This window comes from Loxodonta africana, chromosome 1, assembly GCF_030014295.1.
Source record: "Loxodonta africana isolate mLoxAfr1 chromosome 1, mLoxAfr1.hap2, whole genome shotgun sequence".
NCBI classification, from domain to species: Eukaryota; Metazoa; Chordata; class Mammalia; order Proboscidea; family Elephantidae; genus Loxodonta; species Loxodonta africana.
This window is the reverse complement of record NC_087342.1, coordinates 60141561-60165671: the sequence shown is the minus strand read 5'-3', so window position 1 is coordinate 60165671 and position 24111 is coordinate 60141561. Positions and strand designations below refer to the sequence as shown.

The window sequence follows — 24111 nt, the reverse complement described above, 5'->3', positions numbered from 1 at the left end:
AGTGCCCCTATATATAGGACAGAGTAGAACTGCCCCATAGAGTTTCCAAGGAGTAGCTGGTGGATTCAAACTGCCAACCTTTTGGTTAGCAGCCTGAGCTCTTAACCACTGCATCACCCTGGCTCCTAATTCTCTATATAGTAACTTTGAAAAACTTCTAAAACTGTGAAAAGTATGCTGCTGGATCTTTAACCTCTAAGATTTCCCTTATTTCTGAATGCCTCAGCAGATTATTGTAACACTGAAATGACAGAATGTTATGAAAGCATCAGCTATTTCAACAACTTTTCTGAGGCTTTACCATCTATCCTATCTACCTCCTGGGAGTTTTTAAGGATGCCCTATGAAAGGACTGTGAAGAATATGACATGCCACATAGATACCATGGAAGTATAAATCCTCACCACCGAAAGCCTTAATTAGGGATAAACCCCTCAAGTTATTGTGAAAGTAAACTTTGTGAAAAGTACACATACGTTAAACAATTATGTCTGACTCCACACGAAATTAATTTATATGCTGTAGGGTTGGGTTAACTAGTTACTCCAACGTTTTTAGATAAGCAGGATTTCCTCTTGGAGTTGCCACTGCGTTATCTTTATTTTTGACCAGGGAAACCCTAAGAAGTGGCTTTGAGAGTATGACTTTTTTTCTTTTAATTTATTTTTTGATTGTACTTTAGATGAAGGTTTACAGAACAAACTAGCTTCGTATTAAACAGTACACATATTGTTTTATGACATTAACAACTCTACGAGTGTCAACACTCTCCCTTCTCAATCTTGGGTTCCCTATTACCAGCACGACTTTTGAAATCCACTTTCTTTTAAAAATTGAAGCCCAAAACTCTAAATAAGAATGTCTATATCCTGTTAAACCTGAAGAGACCCCACCAATCTGTTCAATTATGATATTGTTATAATCTGGTAAGCCGTTTTTGTTTGCATGTTTTGCTTTGTTTTTAACTACATAGCAAGCTACTCCCAATAAAAACATACACTACAATTAAAAACTGCCGTGACTGGGAGGACGTACACTTGTTCTGTTAACCACTCTTGTGCTCCCTCTTGCTGCCACAAAGAAAACGTTCACGTTTGAGACCTCAGTACATTCCTTAACAGAGTGCTCTGTTTCGGCAATGATGATACAGATTTGTGCATAAATCAGGGCTCTTCTGAAATGTTTTGTCCAAAGCATACCATGTAATAATTTTTAAAGTAAAATGCACGAATTAATAAAAGGGGGAGGGAATACAAAAGGAATATATAGAAGAATTAAGATCTGCACCTTTAGCCAAATTCATCCTGTCTTAGCCCTGTAGTACAGACCAGTGTTCCTCACACTATAAAGTGCTTAGGAACCCTCCCCAGGGATCTTATTAAAATGCAGATTTTTGATTCAGTAGGTCTGGGTGGAACCCTCCATTCTGAATGTCTATAAAGCTCCCAGATGCTGCTGTTGCTGCTCCTGGGACCACATTTTAAGAAGCAAGGATATTAATGATGGCCATATATATAATATACACCTGATAGCCCTTTTTAAACTGTCAAAAGTGATGTTATCAAAGCAGTGAAATAGATCTGAGGAATTTATTTGTCCATAGTATTTACGCATTCTGGAACACAGTTTAGGCAGTTAGGCTCAAACTGTTGCCTTGGAGTCGATCTCGACTCATAGTGACCCTATAAGACAAAATAGAATTGTCCCATAGGGTTTCCAAGGAGTGGTTGGTGGATTTGAACTGCCAACCTTTGGGTTGGCAGCGGATCTCTTAACCACTGTGCCACCAGGGCTCCACAGTTAGGCTCAGCAGGCCTTATTTCTGTTTCTTTTCATTTCAAAGGTTGACTTAGCTCCTACCAAGATAATCTCACGTTTATGACTAGGCTTATTTAAAAAAAAAAATGAAACTGTTGCCTTTGAGTTGACTCCTACTCATAGCAATCCTGTAGGGTGGGGTAGAGCTGCCCTGTAGGATTTACCAAGGAGCAGCTGATGGGTTCAAACTGCTGACCTTTTGATTTGCAGCCATAGCTCTTAACCACTAGACCACCAGGACTTCCATAGTGAACTCTAGTACTATCTATTTGCCTACTGGCTTCTTGAAAACCCTGCTCTTCTTTCATTCAGCTCCTAAGAGGTTTTATTTGCATAAGCCTATTATATGTGACAGAAACTCTGATGGCCTAGTGGTTAAGAGCTACAGCTGCTAACCAAAAAGTTGGCAGTTCGAATTCACCAGGCGTTCCTTGGAAACCCCATGGGGCAGTTCTACCCTGTCCTGTAGAGTCACTAGGAGTCAGAATCCACTCCACGGCAACAGGTTTTGTTTTGTCTTTTGTGATTTGCAATGGTACATATTTTAATATTTTTACCATCTGAAAACATTTCAGTAGGAAAGGTAATAAAACTGTATGATGAGTATACTTTGGACATTAAAGAAATAGTTACAGATTTTAGTCACAGTTTATGGCTTTACTCTTAATGGCTAAGAAAGTAAATGACACATTTCTTATTGTTTTTACTGCTTGGGTAATATACATATTTAGCTTCCTTGGGGGAACATTTAAATTCATTGACTAGCTCTGCTCTGAATTATATGTTTTAATTTGTTTAAAGCTGTTAACGTAACAGAAACTAACTGCTTATGTCAATGTAATAATGAAAATATTAGCTTTTTTTTTTTTTTAACTGCAAATTCTCTAAATGTAAGATGTCTAAAAACAGAGTGGAGGTGGATTGGACAGTCTGCAGAGTATGACTTGGAATAAAAACATCTCAGTTAAGCCAAAAACATGGCAACCAATATTTTCTGTTATAAAAATATTTTAGATGAATTTAGTTTTTATGAAAGCTGTCTGAAACTGAAATGAATCACAGAAGCTCTCTGTTTATTCACAGGCCAGCAATAATAATAATACCTGCAGCACAAGGCATACGTCTTCTTGGTGCAAGGCCAGCAAGCCCCTGCTTGGTTCAGAAGTCGGCTTTGCCAAGTATGGGAAAAGATATTACCTGGTTATGTTCTGTGATATTAGCCTTCACCTTGAGGAAGCTTGTCAGTGAAAACAAAACCAAGGAGAGCTTTTGCAGGAAACTGATTTTAACTGTCCACTAGAGGCTGTAATGAGACCGACTATGTCACTTTAAGCCAACCCGAGGTTTAAACCGTAGCCATCATTGATTTTTAAATGAAAAAAAAAAAAAAAAAAGGAAAAGAAAGTTGTAGAAATGAGTAAAAGTGAACAGTAGTAGTAGCTCTATTTAAATAGCCATGTAGATGTTTTTAGAGTTTCAAAATGTGAGAAAAAAAATTATTTCCGGGGCTCGACACCTTCCTATTTAGTATACTTATTTTTATTTCTGAAGCACATAGGCTCTACAATACTGTTATTTAAAAGCTGACACATTTCTCCTGGTAATTCTGTATCCTGCTTCAGTTGGTGACTAACCGTTAGGTCATAAGTAAACCCAGCCAAAAGGCCTCTCCAATACGGCTTACTGTATCAAATACAGCCACGACAGTGGTGGCTTCCATAGAGAAACTGACGTGGAGGCATCGTGTGTCTAGACACTCATTCTAAGCACCTGAAGGAGGTCAAATGCTGGCTCGACACCTACTGGTCTTCCAGAATTCTATGCAGCGAGGAGAACGCAGCACTGAGCTTCTCGAGCAGGATGTGCCTTCTCTTCCTCCAGGTGCCACACCTGTTGGCAAGGTGCACCGCTCCAAAGAAGAGTCCTTCCCATCGAGCTAACATCTGGAAGGGGGTACATGCGGAGGGGACCGGGTAGTGGGAAGCTGAGAACCGCACTTAAAAATTGAGTCCAGAGGAAGTACTACAGCGTGGATTCAAGGGAGCTGCCATTTGATGCTCGGTTTGCTTTCTCTATCTCCAACACTGGTTACCTCATTTCCGATTAAATTAATGATCCCGAATTAGCTGCGAGCGGAGTGTGCGGGTCGTCTATCAAGACTAGAGCTGAGGAGTTGAATATCCGAAGCAGATTTCCGGACCCGCAGAAAGAGAAAGAAGCGCAGGGAGGTCACCAGCTTTCCCAGCCAGTGAAGGTGAGGGTGCATGTGCATTCGGGGAGACCCTGCAAACTTTCCCGAGTTGCAGGCAAAGGCAGTCCCCGCGGCCCCAGCGTCTGGGTTCCGGAACGCCGAAGCTAAACCAGCTGGAGGATTATCACAGTCAGCGCTCCTAGATGCTTCCTTCTCTTAGTGCCCGGGACGAAGGGCACGTCGGGATTAGAACTGGCCAACCTCCCCTCCCCCTTGGGTATCTCGTTATCGCCGAGCCGAAGCCTGACACCCCTCGGAGGGTACCCCACGGTGCCTGAGTTGCACCCCGCTGTCGCTCTCTCCCCTCCAATTAGGTGCTGGGACCTGGGGAGTCGCGCGAGGCCCGACCGGTCACCGCTAAAATGACCTCATCGCCTCAGCTCCTCGCCCCTTTCTCAAACCTGGAAGGAACCGTCTCCTCCGGCCCGCGCGTCGCCCTCCCGCGCCAGCCGCACTTTCGGGATGGGAAGTGGCGGCCGGTCCCGCGGCGGAAGCGAGCCCGCCTACCCGGGGTCGGCGGTCCCCGGGCGGGCGCGCACCGAAGGGTTAAGGGAGCGGGCGGGTCGCCGCGCCGTCCGCGCGCCGGGATCCGTGCGGCTCTCCGGGCCGCCTGCCAAAGGGTGCCCGCCCCCCTCCCCCCGTGAAGTAGGATCCTTGAGCTGCGGCGGCGGCAGCCAACTGCTCCATATTTGGCTTCTATTACACATTTACATACTGGAGCGAGCGAGCGAGCGAGGAGGGAGGGCGGGCGGGCGAGAGGAGGGAGGAGGGAGGGGAGGGGAGCGGGAGGAGGAGGAGGAGAGAGCAGAGTATACCGCAGACATCATTTCTACTACAGTGGCGGAGCCGTACAGGACCTGTTTCACTGCAGGGGGATCCAAAACAAGCCCCGTGGAGCAGCAGCCCGAGCACCAGCAGCCTCAAGACATTGTTTCTCTCCCTCTGCCCCCCCTTCCCCACGCAACCCCAGATTCTTTTACACTTTACAGTAAGTGGCTATTTTTTTTTTCCTCCTCTGATTCTTTCTCTCCCCCCTCCCCCATCTCCTCCCCTGATTTAGATTAAAATCCTCCCCCCTCCCGCCCCGCTCTCCCGAGGTGGGCAAAAGCAACAACCAGCAAACAAACCCCAAACCCCAAACGGCGGCACGGCGAACAGCTGGAAGAGGAGCAAAGGAAACCGACGCGTCGTGTTGTGTTGTGCGTGTACATACAACCTTTCCCGGCTCCAGCCTCCCGGGGGCCGACACCCCCACTCTCGGCGCAGTGAAGAGCCAGCAGTAGGGCAGCCGGGCCCGGGTGGGAAGGGTGAGCGCCCGCCGGGCGAGGGGGCGCGCCCGGGCGGGGGGCGCGGGTAGGGACAGCGGTGGCGCCCCGCACCGGCGGCTGCTGGTCCCGCCGCGAGTGCAGAGAGCCATGTCCTCCCTCGGGGTGGCGCAGGGGGAGACAGTAGCCGCCGGGGGGTCGCGCGGCCCCCTCCCCACTCGTCGTCCCCGCAAGGGGCTGCGAGAGCGAGTGGGTCTCGGGGAGGACTGGGCTTCCCCGCGGGTGGCCGTCTGGCCTCCGCTCTCCGGGGCTGGGGTCTCCTGGCGGAGGCCGGCCTTGCCGGTTTTTCGGCTGCGGCCGCGCTGGCAGCCGGATCAGGACTTTGCGCACGTCCGGGCGCAGGGAGGGGGCGCACGGGGGGCGCGGAGAGGTGGCCGCAGGGACCGGGCGGGGAGCGGGTGTGCGGGTGCCGGGAGTGCGGCTGGCGGTGGCGGCCCTGGCTGCCGCCGCCCTGTTAGTGCCACTGCTTCCTGATCATGTGCAGCCGCCGCTGCTGCCTGGAGCCGGGAGCCCGTGAGCACCCTGGGGCCCGCCGGCGCCCCCGCCAGCGCCCGCGGCAGGAGCGGAGGAGCCCCGGCAGGCGCTGCCCTACGCGGGGAGTGAACGGCTGCACGGCTGCCGGGCGGGTGAATGAAGCCGGGAGGAGGAGAAGGGGGAGGAGGAGGCGGAGGAGGAGGTGCTGCGGGGTTTGGGATGCGCCCCGGAGCCCCGCTGCTCGTTCACTCTAGGCCGGGCCGGGCCAGAGACTCTGCCATTCCCGCGGCGGCCGCCGCCTCCTACGTGGTTCCAGTGCTGAGCGCAGGCGGGTCCCGCAGAGGGCAGGGAAGGGGCCGGCCGGGCGGAGAGAGAGGTGAGGCGGTGTCGGAGCGGGTTGTGAGTGTGTGCGTGTGTGTATGCGCGCGCTCGCCGAGGGGAAGGAGGGACGTCGCCATGGGGTGGGGGCCCTCGGTGGCCACTTGGCTGACTCTACAGCGCCCAGACCCCTCCTCAGCCCCCCTCCCCCTCCCACCCCCAGGCCGCCTTCCTAAACTCCGTGGCTTGTGCTTTCATTTTATTTCAGACCACGTAGGGGGCTGACTGGAAGCGTTGAAACAATTCAGGTTTTTTAGGGAGATTAAGCAAGAACCTCAGTGGGGGGTGGGCGTAGGGTAGTGATCGAGATTGTGCCAGAAAACAAAAAAAAAATCACAATTTCTAAGGACGGTGGGGTTCGTGCATACCCGTGGCTGCTCTGTTTTGTTTTGCTTTCTTGGTATATAATCCTACAGATAAGAGGGTAATATAAATACTTTGGAAGATTGGAGAATTGCTGAAGAGTAGTAATGGCAAGGGGGGAAAAAGCCAGTCGGAAGCTGGTTATATAATGCGCGAGGTGGCTAACAAGAACGGCAAGCTATTTTTATTTTGTTTACCGTATGCTGTGCAGTAGGGACTCCTCCAAACTGGTTCTGTCCCCGAAGAGATTCTTAGCTTCCTTGTGAGATCCACAGGATACAATTAGCAAAATTAGAAGACCCTATTACACCCACAGAATAAAAACTAATGCCTTAGAGTGGCAATTCCCTGCAAATCCGGTCGTGCATGCAGGGGAATGTGTGTATGCAAATAGGTTCTCCTTCGGCAATCTAGTAGTCACATCTCAATGACATTCATGTTTTGTAATGCAGGCTGTTCTTAATATTGAAACATCATCGTTACATGTTGCACACAGCAGTGGGTAGTTACTTGATGGTTATTTTTAGTCATGCTAGTTAACTTTTTTCACAAAGGTGAGCTAAGCCTTTTCTATTTGGGTTTCCGAGGAGACCTGCAGTTCCTAGAAGCCCCTGCTAATCCCACCCTCTGGTTTATTTGATGGGTAAAGGTAGTTTGGTACTTGTGCTTCTTGGGAATGAAGTTTATACCCGAGAAAACTACCAGAGAGAAGGAGGAGAAATCCTGCATATGAACTCTTGGAAAGGGATTGCGCCAGGACGGCGAATGCTGTGCCGCTTCATCGCTGATTGCCCTGGAAGTGTGCATGCGTCGGTCAGTGTTTCAGCAGCTCCGGAAGTGAAGGGCCTTGGATGCCAGTCTCTTCCACTTAAAGCAGAGGTCGAAGGGCTCCCCTGAACCTCCTGACTGCCTGTCTTTCTCATCATGTAGATACATGTCAGTGGTGTAGGTTTTCCTGCACTTAGGCCAGCCCTGATCAGTCATGTAATTAGATCAGGCTGCCATGGCAACAGACAGTGTTCCTCGTCCATTCAGGTGGGTTTGTCTTGTGCCTGGACTACTCCAAGTGTTTTATGCACAGTGTTTGTGCTGCCCAAGCCAGACAAGAGACTTCACGAGTTCAACTGCATCTTCTTTCAGTAATTTGGACGGGAGACACTAAATTAGGTTTCTAGTTACTCAACTTTTGTAAGAGAGACCAAGAATCTGTTCTTACTGGGTGCAGTATGTAAATGTATCACCCCAGACAATGAAAGGAGCCTGACAGTCCTACTGGGGTTTATTGTTAACAGATCAACAAGTATTTGGTACTTGTTAGAAACCTTTCAGAGACTACTAAAGCCACACTGCTTTTGCAGCCTGGTGCCTTTGGCCTTGGAGGCACTTAACCCTTTCAAGTTTGAAGAGCACCTATCCTTCAGAACCGAAATTGCCAAGTCATGACTGGCTTTCTGAAGAGTATACTCAAGAGAAGTAATTTATTTGGGGAAGGATATCCCCATGGTCACATTCTAAAACTTTTCAGCCATCGTGATAACAAGAATGGTACTGACGTACTGACAGTAGACAGACATCCTGAGTGTATTCATTTTTAGTTTGGATCTGTTGGCCATGACCTTTATTTACATCTGTGGTAGTAATTTAAAAGAGTTTTCTCTCAGTTAAGTGAGAGATGATACAGGCCTGTAGCTAGTAGACTGACGTTGTGGTGCTTTCGCACAATAAACAGCTTGTACTCTGTTTGAGGGTATAATTCAGCGAGCATTTAGAGATGAGTATTCTGCTTTTGGAAACCCTGGTGGCGTAGTGCGTAAGTGCTACAGCAGCTAACCAAAGGGTTGGCAGTTCGAATCCTCCAGGCGCTCCTTGGAAACTGTGGGGGCAGTTCTACTCTGTCCTATAGGGTCGCTATGAGTCAGAATCGACTCGACGGCACTGGGTTTGGTTTTTGTATTCTGCTTTTTGCATCGGGTCACCACCTTCTTAAGTCTGTCTAAGCAGAGAAAAATAATATTGCTGCAAAAAAAAAAAAAAAGTCTTAATTGTGGAAACTCTGCATTGTTCAGGCAATTCCAAGTAAGGGGGAGTATTTTAATAACCTTGACATTTGAAAGTAAAAATAATTGAGAACAATAATTTGTGTTTGATTCCGTCACGATCCTGCCAGTCAGTTTATAGTTTCAACCGCTGCACAGCTAAATTGGTTAAGTTTTTTTTTCCCCCCTTGGGGCTAGGGTTGAGAGAGCTACTCGGCTCTCCTCAGAGGGGGTTTATGAGCTTTTAGCGTTTACTAAGTTTATGTGGTTGGTAACTTCATTGTGGCCTGATTAAATCAAGGTTTGCTGTGGTTCAAAGGAGCCATTATTTCTGGGGGGTGACTAGGCGGAAAGCAGGAATATAGAATAGGCACAGAAGTTTGTTACACAATCCCTTGGAGGTCTTGGAGTATGTTTTGCAATGTACAGAAAATTGCTTTCCTTGCAGTAAAATGTGTGCGTGTATTTTCGAATGCACAAATACGTGAGAAAATAAGTGGTCAAATAAGTATGCAAAATATCTGTTCTCAGTTGAGAACGGTGAAGGACGGTATGTTCCTCTCTGGATTTCATTTTAAGAGGGTTCGGTAAACAGAAGTTAGACTTTATCAGAAATATAACAGATAGGTCTTAGAGCCTCTAAATAGTCTTTTAGAGAAGGATCAAAGAAAAAAACTCTTCAGTCATCAGACTGTATGTCAAATGCCTGTGGATGGAGTTTAATTTCAGCATATCTAATTCAGTCGTCTGGGACTTCTGGGAAAGCCCAGCCTCAGGAGATTATTGAAATATTAGTAAATACATTCCCAGGGCTCTGGTTTTTGTTGTCACTATAGGGTTCAAGGTTCACCATTCCTTCTGTATAATGTGCCTTTAATATTTTTTCTCCTTTTTGAAATGTCGAGTGGATTTTACCTTTGCACGTATTTCGAATGACAGCTTCTGATGACTCACAACCGGCAGCAATACCGGCTCCTTTTGTTTCCTATCAGAAGTTAGTCAATAAACATATTTTACTAAAACCCTGGAAGTCACAGTTAAGTAGGAGTGAATGTTAATTCTTTAAACCGTAGTTGTCTGTAAATCATACGTAGTTTAGACTCTGAAAAGCTTAGATACTACTTGTTTATGTGAAATGACTTCGTGTAGTAAAACAGTATCATTTTTAGAGGGCAGACAGATTATTAAAGGGAAACATATAATTAGAAGGTTTGAGGAAAACTCTGAATTTGTGCAGTTTAATTGCTTTGAAGAACAGATTTAGTTCCGTTTTATACTTCCAAGGTTATCACAAGTTGGCCCTCCTTACTTTGTTTGGTGCACTGAAAATAATAAATCAGGAATCCCAGTACTGACAATAATTTCTATTCTAGAGCATTATATACATACAGGATTTCCTTTCCCCCCCCAAGATATGAATTTTGTAGTCGTCAATTACACTATTCACATTTTAGTTTCATTTAACTCAGTTTAATAAAGTACATTTACTTATTCAAAATGTCTAAGAGGTGATATAATAATAAGTATCTATAGGGAGATAGTTTTATAGAATTTTTAAAGTGTTAGCTGAAAGTGCCGGAATTGGATTGAGGTTTTTAAAAAACATACAAATACTTAAAATTACAGAAGTAATGAAAAAGAATGCTGTCTAGGTAAATAATCTTTATCTGCGGAAAAAGTCTCTTGATTGTTTTCTTTTTTTTGAAATTTGTAATTTTATCTTTACAATTTTAGCATATTTTATAAGCTCATAAATCTGAACCTTTCAGGCTGATGCACTGTGAATATTTGTATTACATATTACTAGCATCCCAAATATACTAAAACACGTTTCGGACTATTAAAAAACAAAAAAAGCAACAAGCATTATTATTGTCTTTGACGTATTTGATGTTAGCGGAAATGTTTCATTGATTTTTCTATAACTTCTAATGCATCCCATTCGTGGAATAATGAAAATGCCATGATAATTGCCATAATGTAAGCAGAAATCGTATCCCACCTGGAAATCACTTTTGAGAAAATTCATTGTAGTGTTTTCAGAATTGAGGCTTAAGGGAACAGAGGTTCCCCTGACTATGCTGTTTTGATTCAGGCTTAGAGGAACTCCTTTGCCCACTTAGGTTCCTTTTTAAAAACATGACGCGTTACAAGGGAGGCATTTAGCAGCTAATTGTCATAGCTGCTAACCTATAAGCATTTATGCTTCTAACGTTCAAAGATAATGCATTTTTCTGTCGCTGTGTATGGCACTCTTAGCTTTGGCCTCCTCTCCCCCCATTATCCTGATCTCTGCTGGCCATCACATCAATATTATTTGGACCTTTTTTTTTTTTTTTAATATATATATATATATAATTTTCCACTTCTTACGGTATTTATGTTACTTTGTTGTGCTTTTTAAATAAAAATATTCTATTTTTAGTGTATATCACTGTGTAAAACATTCTATAATTGCTTGCTTTATATACCATTTGTGTATTTTTGCAACAAACCCATTCTGCCTTGCTTCTATTCCTGTCGTTCTTCCCTTGGATGGAATACAGCAAGTTATATTAGCTATCTTTATTATCCTGACGTGTGTAGCAACACAAATACTTTCGAAATAAGTAGGCATGCCAGTGAGAGAGTAAGTTAATGTTTTACAGCATTTGCATCATGTTTGACTGTTCTCTGCACTTCAGCAAAATAGGAGGAGACTGAAATTTTGCCTCTGTAAAACCTTATCTGCCAGGTGATAGGTAAACAGGATTGTGTACACACATCGATATGCAAGCAAACACTGTGTCAGCTGTGAACACCTAAGTGCTCTTTAAAAATTCACGGTACCTGCCTGCCCCTTGTTCAAAATGATTAGCAAGCATTTGGATGATTCATTTGAGATGTTACTAGATAAAACCAAGGCCTCCTTAAAAAAGTACTGTGTATGATGAAATAGAATTTTATGAGCTTCTATTTAACTTTTCCACTCTTTATAATTTGTAACTCAACAAGGGGAAGTGTCCTCTAAGGGCTTGAAAGACATAGTCTAGAACAGCTTACCTTCCTCTTGTACTTACATATTACACGTGGGGAAACCAAGGGCTAGAAAAATGGCACCTTTTCCATACCAGTCCCAGGCAGACAATCAGTGCTGAACAAATGCTTGGTGAACGGATTAGTTAGGAGTAAGAATACTTTGGCTACTATTCATTACTTTGAAAAGTGTTGGAAAGCAATGGAAGTTATTTTGCTTTCCAGCTGGGCTGTGCTCTTAAAAATAGTGAGTGTGTATGGCTGAAAATAATCATGACTTAGGTTTTTACTGAGATGTGTTGCCATGTACCCAAGGATAATTGGCTCACTTACCTGTTTACAGATTATTCACGTTGGAGATCACATTCATACTCCAGAATAGTTTCTTTCTGACACCCAATATAATCCTGGGCCGTCTCTTTCCTACTGTTACCTGGCTTGAGCTCAGGAAACCCAAACTAAATTTAAAATCAGCCTAAACAAATATGTAGATCAGCTCCCTGAATCAAAGACCATAAGTCATTCCAGCATTTGCTAGTGTGGGGATTATTTTACACTAACTGTGCTACTGATTTTTTTTTTTTTCTATTGGACATGGGTAATTGGGAATTACCAGTTTTTAAAAATATAATACAATGGATAAGGCTAAAACTGTGTTAGCAGAGCAAGTCCTCAACTTCTTCCGTTTCTGTGCATAGGTCTTTACCTCACAAAAACTACTACAAGCACCAAGCTCCCTGATGGAAAGGTATATAGAAGATCCATTCATGCTTTCTTTCATTCATCCATTCACGCATTTATTCATTCATCATACGGTAGATCATTTTAACTTAACCATGTACAAGGCATTGTGGGAAAATGAAATAGACGTACATTCAATAATTAATTTACAGAGGAAATTCTAATGAATGTGTATATATTTAAGGTTTTTTTTTTTTTTTTCCCCCTGCATTTTACACTTAAAAAAAATTCCTTTGGACTGATATGCTAACAGCTGTGCTTTTTCATGATTGGCCTCCAGGTTGCATGCTGATAGAGAATATATGCCACGTTAAAATGAGGTTTTGGCTCAATTACTATTCAATCCATGCTCATTTCCACCGGATATTCCTTGTGATTACCAGCATGCATTTATCAGATGATTGGTTAGAATCATTGGAGGAAAAAACAGTGGCTGGCTCAAATGGGGGACCAAGCTCTTCCTTTGGTTGGAGGGATGACCTTTGTGTGTGTTGGGTTCCCTCTGAGCCAGGTCTGCCTTTTGAGTTGGCTGGTATCTATGTAATTGTCATGAAACCAAATATAAAACGTGATGTTCTTCAAATTCATGTCTTAGTGAATAGACACTTAAAAGTGGAATTCTTTTTTAAAGCAACCTATTGTGTCTTTCTCTTTGGATTGCCTCTCGTGCACTTCCTGGGCCATCGCAGCAGCATCGTGTGGCAAGTCACCAAGGTGGTCCATTCACGCTGCAGACTTCTTGGTCATCCTTGTACAGCAGCCTCCTCCTGCGTCACCGCCACAGGGAAGTGCATTGCCTATCAGGTGAGAGTTTTGCAATGCTATCTATTTTTCCATCTGAGGATGAAGTCTGACTTGGGAAAATTCGCTTCTAGCCCTGCTTTTAGCACTCTGCCGACTGTTTCTATTTGTCTCTGCAAACTATATCGTGTGGGAAATTGCAAAATGGCCAAGGTAGCTTTTTAAAAACTTGGCTTTGATTTACTTGGTTAACAAAGAAGTATGCGTTTGACGTTGTGATTGTTGACTAATGCACTTTGTGCTTTGGCCTGTTCATTTTAGCTGTGAGCTTTACTTCATGCAATGAGAATATCATGCGGCCAAACAGCTACCCTAAGTCAAAGCTCTCATGGTGTAGGTTTTGGTTGTAGTGTCATTCATGTGTAAAGAAGCAGGCCTCTTCGTTCCGCAGCAACTAGTATTTATTGAATCTTGTCTTTCTTTGTGCTGGTTTGGATTTTACAACTTCCTGATTTCCTCATGGACAGTAAACTTTTCTGGCCTAGAGAGTCGTGCAGACACAGGGTGTATGCAGGGCTGATGACTCATGGTTCTTTATTGAAGAGAGGACTGGAAGATACTGCTGCACATGAATTAAGGAGAGATAGAAGTTAAATAGGACTGGGGGTGGTGAGGGCTTGGGAACACTGGTGCATGTAACCAAAGGAGGCTGTGAAATAAATCCCCTCTTTCTATTTGCTTTGGGAGCTGGCCTGCTGGCTGGAGGCTGTGGAGATAGGCTAGATCAGAGGTCTGCAAGCCTAGCTAGGCAACAGAATCACCTAGAGTGCTTAAAAAAAAATAGATTTGGGACTCCACCCTAGACCTACTGAATCAGAATGTTCCTGGCTGTTCGCCTGGAATCACTGCTCTTCTGGGCACTGATGCTCCACAGGTTTGGGGACTGCTGGACTGGGTGGTCTCAGGACAGCCCTTCCCTTGTTATCTGCTCTTTCCTTACTTGGTGAGGGGTATAGTCAACTTTGATCAAACCTCACACACGAAAATATGGGTTTTCAAAACTCTTTTGTTAAGAGGTGAATGTTTGCTTTACCCAAAATGTTCATTTAAAAAATGATTCACCAGATTTCTTTAAATAGAGAGCTCTCTCTCGACACGTAAGATACTGTTTTTAAGTTGCGTATAAATGCCATGGCATTTGAGATAAGAGCGTGGGGCTCTGGAACCAGGCTGCCCAGCCTTCGAAACTGGAATTGCCACTGTGATACCTGGGCAGTTATGTAACCTTCCTGTGCCTCAGTTTCTCCATATGTATGATGGAGATCATGGTGACACCATGTGTGCAAAGTAGAACTGCATTCCACAGGATCGTCTAAGCTGTGACCTTTCGGAATCAGATTGCCAGGCCTTTCTTCTGAGGTGCCTTTGGGTGGGTTTGTACCACCAATCTTTCGGTCAGTAATCGAGCACTTGACAGTTGGCACCACCCACGGGTTCCGTGGAGTTGCCGTGATTCAGAATGGACTTGCTGTCTATTGTTTTTTTTGGAGATGGAGATAATATTAAAACTTCCATATAGGGCTGCTATGAGGACAGAACGAAATAATATATGCATATGGCTTGTGACATATCAACATAAGCTATCGTAGTTATCCTATAACTTGTCTCTTGACGGGATGATTGTAATGGTCTTGTTTTGTGATGGTTCCTCTGGACCCTCCATGAAGGAACAAGTAAATATACCTGTTCCTTGGTCTTTGGACCCAGACTGTAGACATTTGCGGCTTTGAAAAGCACATGAGCCTTTTATTTACTTTTCTGAATTTTGTGTTAGCCCACGTTGCCAACGATCTAAGTGTGATAGATACACATGTATTATTTTTTTATATTGCTGTAAGATGAACTGATCAATTGCGAGCATGAACGAAGTAATTTGTGGGCTGAGTAAAAACAAAGAAAAAACCTGAGTGACTGCAGTATTACTGTTCAAAGCGTAGCCAGGAAAGTCCTATTGTGGTGGGAGGGGTGGGGGAAAAGTTATCATAAATAGTGTATATTGTGATGCGGAACTTGGTACTTGACGTTTTACTGGCTGTGGGCTAGGGAGGTACTCTTTAAATGGAAATAGAGTAACCAGGAGTTACCTGCAAAGGTAAGCCTCTTAAGGCCTACAACTGTCAGCTGAATTGGTGGGGTGGGATGGCTTACTGTTATTCTCTCTCTTAGGGGTGTTACCTATTTTAACAGTTATTCGCTGGGCACACATTTACATTTTGGGGGGAAATAATGTCATGGCATGTGTGCTTTATGAACATGCAGACTTCTTTTTTTTGTTGCTCCCCGTGGTGTTTAAAGTCATTCATCACAATGGAAATAGCTCAAGGATTTTATTATGAAAAAACAGGCAGCAAAAATTCTTGTCTCTTGGTCAATGTGTGCAGCTTATTGAGAAGACACTCAAGTTCTTTATAGCATATTAATCGAGTCTAAGTGCCTTATGAATACTCATATTGTATTACTGACAAAGTGCAAAGTCACCTTGAATTTTAAGCAGCTGACATTTTCTATTATTGCACTTAAAGGAAGATCATAAGCATTATCTAAACATTTTGCATAAATAATGGCCTCATTATAGTCCTCGCCATTGATGACTAAACCTGGGCAAGAAAATGGTATCATTCATGCTGTACTCTGTTATATTCTTTTTTTTTTTTAAAATTAAAGCCTGGGCTACAATTATTTCTGGGTGTAGTTATTTATGAATACGACGTAGCTATAGCCAGTCATGACCTAACTGTTGCAAACAGGCACTATGTAAAGAAACGATTCATTCATTTATTCACTGTGTATATCTTAAACTACCACTTGGTACCATGGGGATGAAAGGAAGTAAGAGCTGCCAGAAGAAGGTTATATTCTTCATGGCCAAGCAGGGGAAAGAGGAAATGCTCTGGAATAATGAATACAAAGCAGGAAGGGGTAGGTTGTACTCACTGTTGTTGTTGGTTGCCATTGAGTCAACTCTTGACTAATGGCGACCTTATTTATAACAGCAACGCCGACTGGTCCTGCTCCACCTTCATAATCATTGGTATGTTTGCATCTTGCAGCACTGTGTCAGACAGTGTTCTTTGGTGATCCTTAGGGTTTTCATCGTCTGATTTTCAGAAGTAGATCTCCAGGCCTTTCTTCCTAGTCTGTCTTAGTCTGGAAGCTCCTCTGAAACCTGTCTACCGTGAGTGACCCTACTGGTATTTGAAATACTGGTGGCAAAGCTTCCAGCATCACAGTAACACATGAGCCACCACAATATGACAGACTGGGGTAAGTGCAGACACTGAAGGCATTCAGAGGAGTGTTGCTGCGTGGGAGTGATCAGGAAAGGCTGAGGGGGAGGGATCATTTGAGTCGAATTCTGAAGGCTGGATAGCATTTCTGTGGAAAGAGTTGGATAGAGCAGGGAGAATATCCACTAAGTGGCTGGGATGTAAGGAGCATGTGCGGGGTCTGTAACAGCCTAGGCCATTTCGGATGAAGGATAGGTGCTGGTTGGTGTCTGAATTGCTGGAGTCCCAAGCCAAACCAAACCCGCTGCTGTTGAGTGGATTCCGATTCATAGTGATCCTATAGGACAGAGTAGAACTGCCCCGTAGGCTTTCCAAGGCTGTAATCTTTACAGAAGCAGACTGCCACATCTTTTACCCGCGGAGCGGCTGGTAGGTTTGATCTTTCAGTTAGCAGCCGAGCCCGTTAACCACTGCGCCACCAGGGCTCCTTGCTAGAGTCCAGCAGACAGTAAATACTTAGGAAGAGACTTACTGAGAGGTCAGGTCTGGAGATAAAATCAGAGAAGTCACTGGCTTAAAAGTGGCACACAAAAAGTTTGACTCACAGGAGGGGCTGATTAGATTTCAGGGATGGCATCAGCTGGCATAGAATACATAGACCGTAAGAGACAGCAGAGAGCAGCTTAAGTGGTAGTGTGATACAGCCTTTGTGTGCCTTCTCTTTAAGACCCGGGGTGGGGGGGGGTAAAAGGCTGGGAGGGTCCATGGGTAATCGGGGGTCTTCTCTAGATGCTCAGGCCCCTTGGAAACTCAGGCATCTGAACTATAGCTCATCTTGTTGAAACCTTTGTTCCTTTAAGGCCTTTGAAAAAAATAGGAACTTGAGCTAATTTTAGCCAAATGTAATATGTGTGTATGAAAATGAATGCTGCTTTTAAAATTCAGTGCATGCAGTATCTCTTTTCATTTAAACAAATGATCCCTCTATTTTCCTCTAAACAGTTTTATTAAGATTTTCAGAGAAGCCCTGCACATATTAAGAACAATTGCAGCATTTCCTTTGATATTTTCCATGTTGATTTATTCATCTCGGGTGATGTGTGTAAATCGCATTGTACCATCTACTTGACTCTGTAGCGATTGTTCATTTGTGGCAATTCATTTACTGTACTTTGATAAGTCACATTAATATAGCTATATTTTGTAGCTTTGGAGCCTGTACCGAAGGATTCATGTAGACTGTTTTAAATGGTATATATAGGGGACCTGGTGGCACCGGGGTCAAGAGCTTGGCTGCTAACCAAACAGTTGGCGGTTCCAATCCACCAGCTGCTCCTTGGAAACCCTATGGGGCAGTTTCACTCTGTCCTATAGGTTCACCGTGAGTCGGAATCGACTTGACAGCAGTGGGTTTTAATGGGTATGTGTGTGTGTATGTGTGCGTACACACACGCAGCTACTTTCTAGGGCTTTTTGACCAATTTGGTTTCTCATTTTATAGAAAATATAGAAATACAGAATTGATGAGCCTTAGCTCTGGGGAGAAAGTTAGGCTAAAACTACATGTCTCAAAGTGAAAAGGAGGGCCGGAAATTATGTGGATGTGTTGGTGTTAGTGCGCAGTTTGTTGTAATATAATTAGAGAAAGTTTGAGGATCGAGGTTTTTTTTTTTTTTTGGTACCTGAGTTATTTAGACGGACTCTTTGCATGCCCCAAATAGCTCAGAATGAAGGCAGTGACTTACTTACCTTTCATAAAAGCCAAGAAGATTAGGATAGGAGTGAGAGGAGTGGAGAAAACAATTCCAGAGGCAGAACTTTCAATCTGCAAATATTTAATGAGTGTCGAATGTGTGAGAGGCATTATGCCAGGTAGGCCCAAAAGGGAATCTAGATATGATTATTAGTTCACACTTAACTGTTCTGCGTATTAATTCCTCATTGCAGTCCTTTGAGGCAGGCACTATTGTTATCTCCATGTCACAGAGGAGGAAACTGAGGCACAGAGAGGATAAGTCACTTGCCTAAGGTGACCCTGCTATTAAGTGGTAGAGTCAGGGCTGGACCCCAGCCTGTGTTCTTAACTGCTGCCATGGGCTGCCTCTTAAGTCCAGAATTCTGACCTTAAGAAGTCTACGGTTGGGTGTAGAAGGCAAAGCATGCCAGTAGTAATATTTAATAGCCAGGTGGCACAAAGGGTTTGTGCTTGGCTACTAACCAAAAGGTTGGCGAGTCAAACCCACCTAGCAGCGCCATGGAAGGAAGTCCTGGTGTTGTACTTCAGTAGGATGATAGCCATTAAAAACCCTGTGGAGCAAAGTTCTACCCAGACACACCTGGAGCCACCATGAGTTGGAGTCAGCTCGACGGCAACAGATTTGGGTTTTTTTTATTTGTTTGTTTGTTTTATGAGAGGGACAGCACACTCTCTTGAGGTCAGGGATCAGGACAGAGCTGAGGGGCAATGAGCCTGCCTTTTTGACACCTCCCTTTTCGTTCAGATTCACAGGCTTTCTGATAATCCCTAACTCTGTATTTGTGGTTATTTCCTCCCTTCTTCACCATTCTTCATACCTTCTTGGGATTCCTACACACTTTCAACAATTATTAATGGAAGAAAATGAAGACATTGGCAACATATGCTTATCTGTGTTTCAGGGGATTGTCTTAAGTTGGGTTCCAAGTGTTGTTTAGCATCAAGAGTCCCAGAGAGATGATGAACTTTTGACTCTTAAAAGCGCTTCACTGGGTCATTGCTCAGCTTGCAAGATTTGGCAGATAGGGCCTGTTTATCTCTCCAGTCTGGTAGGTGGTTGTATGGTGGTGAATGCAGACACTTAAGAACAAGCTGTGCAGTGAAAGCAGGTCACGCTCAGTCCGGGTGGTGATCAGGAGCCTCGGCCCTCTCGTTCCTTCTTCTCCCTGCCCTCCCACCCTCTCATTTTCTCTCCTCCATTGGACCAGTGAACGAACCTATGCTGATTCACGTCCAAACAAGAGGAAAGAAACATCACTTTTCTCTTAGCCTGCTCAGGGGAGGCCAGCTTGGCTTTCTTGAGGTTAGTGAAAATTAACACGGAGTTTTCTTCTTTTTTTTCTCTTTAGAGGCTGGCTATGTTATTGCTGGCTGCCACCTAGTTGTCCCACGATTCATGGCGACCCCATGCACAATGGGATCGGACCTTTGTGATCCATAGGGTTTCCATTGATTGGTTTTCGGAAGTAGATCGCCAGGACTTTCTGCCTTGTCTGTCTTAGTCTGGAAGCTCCGCTGAAGCCTGTCCAGCATCACAGCAACATAAAACCTCCACTGACAGATGGGTGATGGCTGCGCATAAGGCGTGTATTGGCCGGGAATTGAACCCTAGCCTCTGGCATGGAAGGGGAGAAGTCTACCCCTAAGCTACCAGATACCTCTCAGAGGCATTCTCTGTCCCATTAAGGGCACACAGAACAGAAGAGGCCTTGGGATTTGCTACCTGTGCGCTAGCCTGGCAGCTCCAGCCCACTTCCCAGCTGTAATCATATGTGATGCATTTTTATTCACAGATTAGGAGGCTTGCCTCTGACATATGACTAACCGGGAAGCTCCTCCCTGCAACAGTTGTATGTCATCTGCTTCAGAGAACTAATTGCTTGGCAATCCCCCCTGGTAATTCCCTCTTTATTTTCTGATGAGTTACTTAACAGTGATGGGCTTGTTGAGCAGAGCGTTGCGTTTAATATGTGCACCAGAAACTACGCTGTAGGCCTGAGGGATATTCTGTTTAGCTTTACTGAAGGAACACTGAAGCCATTATATGGCCTGTTAATATTTCACTCCATACGAGGTTAAATATGGAGCCGTGTGCAATTTTCCAAAAGAAATCAAAACCAGGCTTCCTTTTGAAACCTGCCCCTGTGCTTTAGAAAATTATTAAAAAGGAATTTAATATTTATAGAATGTTTAATACAATTTTAAAAATATGGCTTAAGATGGAGTAGCTTTCCCGGACAACGCAGAATGAGTGTGGTCTGGTCCGTGGCATTGGACTGGTAGTTTGGAGAAGGAATTTCTCTTTCCTGCCCTGCCACAGGGTGAGTTGGGCCGCCCACTCTACCTTGGTTCCCCGGTCTGCCAAAAGCAAGTGAATTGAAATAGATGCTGGCCTCGTCTGCCTCTACCATTGTGCAGTTCCATGGATAGATTTTATCGTTGTTCTTCCTCTCAGCTCCCCCAAGGCCTTTGCTTCCATCAGACGTCATTGGCTATTGCTTGACTTTGTTAGGTTTTATATTTAATTAGAATTTACATTTTAGCTATAATTGTTCCATTATTTATAGAGTGAGTTGGAAGTGGTGCCAAAAATCATTTATCACCCCATCATTATTAGTTTCATACCTTCATACTTTCTCTGCTCCCTCTTAACTGTTCTTGCGACCATGCCCCAGACAACATCCATTTCTGGAGGTGGAACGCGTTAGAACTGGAAGGAATCTTTCAGCAAATTGTGGAAATAGGTTTTGCAAGGAGAACGCAGAAGCTCAGCTCTTCTTAGGAGGAGTATCGACGGCCATATTCTGCTGGAATTTGCAAGTCAGAATCCTTTTGATGTCACTTGGTTTTACCAGCAGGTGCAAATCTTAGACTCTAGATAATTCCTTTTCTGCATCCACTTTTTCAGTCAGTGTGTACAGCATTACCTTGTCTTGTGGGTTAATTTGTAAGCAGTCCATACTGATGTCTCAATTCATTGCAATTTTAATAGTTTTTTTAGACAACTAGTGCAAATAGAGTTTATTAAACTTTGTTTTGTTTTATTTTGTTTGATAGGTAGAGAGGAAGGGGGGTGTTTAAAAGTGAAGGCTTTGAAGTCAGGGAGATTGATGTTTGAATCCTGGCTCTACCTTCTTCGCCGTGTGACCTAGGTCACATTTCTTAAATTTGTCATGCTCAATTTCCTTATCTGTAAAATGGAGATGATGACAACACCTATCTTGCAGGACTGTTGGAACAGTCAAATGAACACTCTCTCTATATATGTGGCTCATGGTAAGACCTCAGTAGAGGGCATTGGGGGTTCAGTGGTAGAATTCTCGCCTTCCATGCGTGGAACACGGGTTCAGTGCCCGGCCAGTGCACCTCATGTGAAGCTACCACCCAGTTGGTTGGTTGAAGGCTTGGCTTGTTGCTGTGATGCTGAACAGGTTTCACCACAGCCTGTAGTCTGAGAGGGACTAGGAAGAAAGACCTGACGAGCTACTTCTGAAAATCAGCCCATGAAAACTGTATGGATCACAATGGTCTGATCTGCAACTGATGATGGGTTGACGCAGGACTGGTAAGCGTTTTGTTCAGTTGTGCACGGGACCCCCATGAGTCTGGGATAACAACAATAACAGCAACAACGGGATCTCAAAAAAAAGAAGAAAGGGGAGGGAATGGCATTCAAGAGCTGGAAGAAAACAGAAGCAAAGGGAAGAGCTGTGTCTTTGAGATACTCAGGGCAGGAGGGGCCCCAGGGAGCAGATAGTCCTTGGGGAGCCAGGGAAGAGTGGTTGGCTGCCTGGGTTTGAATCTAGAAAGACTTTTGAAACTTGGGAAGGCCTAGATGCCTTGCACTAAAGTGAAAGTTACATTCCCTGAAGGCTGATCTGTTACCCAGAAGAGGGTGTTCACCTCTACATGATTGATACAAACGCTATGTTTAAACATTCATTGCCCAAACATTACAATGATAATGAAAAGAAAAAGTTCCTTGTGATTGGACCATCCCAGTCCGTAAATCATGGTCACCTTTATGCATGTCTCTTTTTCAGTGTTGCTTTTTTATTTAATATAAGTATGGTCATGCTGTGGCCTTGACTTCTCAGTGATCATCTGCAATGATTATGTATAGTATCTCAAGTAGTTTTATCCTAATTTGTGTTTTGTATGATTTTTGGGCATTTGAGTTGTTTCCAGTTGTTTACTATTATAAAGCTACAATTAATATTTTTACACACCTAAGTATTTACTTGGGATATTTACTTGGGATATACTTCTAACAGAAGACTTAGTACTAAGTCAAAGGGGGCTTGGTCTGAATTGTTTTCTAAAAGGCCTGCACCAATTTATGTTGCTACTAGTAATGTAGGAATGTGTCTTGCTTCGGCCTGATTAATTGTGGGGCTTATTATCTTTTTGGCTAATTTAATAGTCTCCTTGCTTTTAAAATTTGTATTGTTTTGATCCCTCCTCAGGATAGAACATTTACATATATGTTTACTTGCTAATTGTCCTTTACACAATTAGCAAATGGGGGTCTCGATGCTTTCTAATCTGTGTATACAAGCTCTTTACGTGTTCTAAATATTAATCTTTTTAAAGTCATATTTGCTACGATATATCCCTAGTCTGTCTTTCTTTCATTTCAGTTACATGCCTTTGTGCGTATTTTTTTTAATATGATCTGTTGCTCTTTTCTTCTGTGATTTACCCAGTGCCCACCTGGAAGAAAGGAGTGAGACTCATGCAGCTCAGGTTCTGCACCAGGCCAGCCAACAGTCCAGCCTGGCTGGGAACAGCCCTCATTCTCATTTGTCTACTATTCTGCTTGGGGACTGTTGAAACCCTAAAAAAAAAAAAACCAAACACATTTGCTGCTGTCGAGTCAGCTGTGACTTGTGACAACCCCATGTGTGTCAGAGTAGAACCGTGCTCCATAGGGTTTTCAGTGGCTGATTTTTTTGGATGTAGATCTCCAGGCCTTTCTTCCTAGGCTCCTCTGGGTGGACTCAAACCTCCAACCTTTTGTTTAGGAGCACATTAACCTTTTCCTCCACCCAGGGACTCCATTGAAGCTATAGTGTATTCTATTTCCCAGAGCCCCTTTTCCCTTCTCCCGCTACTCTCCACTCCTTCATTCACCCCACATGTGCCATTTTGCTGGGTGACGAGTCTTTTATGCCCTGCCGGTGTTCTCTGTTCTCAGGGCTGACCTGTGCTTCCAAGAGAGCCCTCCTTGGCTATGGTGCGGTATGCCTGTCAGCAGTCTTCCCCACTGGGCCTGGTGAGATCAGTCAGGGCTTTCAGGCCTGGCTAAGAGTCTGACATATCTCAGGATCCTGAAGGTCTGAAGGACGTAATGGCTCTTACACCGTCTGCTCAGACCGTCCTGCAGGCTACTTTACTGGGGAATGGGATTCTGGGTTTGATTTCCATTCCCGCTTCTTGCTGTCGTATTGGCTCTGACTCATCCTGCACCATCCTCATGGGCGTTGCTCTGTTTGAGCCCATCGTTGCAGCCACTGTGTCAGTCTAGCTCGTTGACCATCTTCCTCTTTTTCGCTGACCCTACACTTTACCAAGTGTGATGTCCTTCTCCAGGGACTGGGCCCTCATGATAACATGTCCAAAGTATGTGAGATGAAGTCTCGTTATCTGTCCTTGCTTCTAAGGAGCGTTCTGGCTGTACTTCTTCCAAGGCAGATTTGTTCATTCTTCTGGCAGTCCAAGAATATTTAGTATTCTTCACCAGGACCGCAACTCAGAGGCATCAGTTCTTCTTCTGTAGTCCTCATTCGTTGTCCAGGTTTCACATGCATCTGAGGCGACTGAAAACCCCACGGCTTGGGTCACGTGCACCTTAGTCTTCAAAGTGATGTCTTTGCTTTTTAACACTTTAAAGAGGTCTTTTGTGGCAGATTTGCCCAATGCAATG

General features: G+C 44.2%; 1 protein-coding gene across 1 annotated transcript in view; it reads left to right on the top strand.

Moving 5' to 3' along the window:
• Positions 1–4636: 4636 nt before the first annotated feature.
• LOC135232749 (uncharacterized) overlaps positions 4637–24111 on the top strand; it is a gene marked incomplete at its 5' end in the record, with an annotated part of 63174 nt that continues 43699 nt past the window's right edge. The window contains 2 exons of the mRNA XM_064293543.1: positions 4637–5057; positions 13033–13205. Coding sequence (XP_064149613.1) covers positions 4637–5057; positions 13033–13205 — 594 coding nt within the window. The remainder of the gene's footprint in view (positions 5058–13032; positions 13206–24111) is intronic.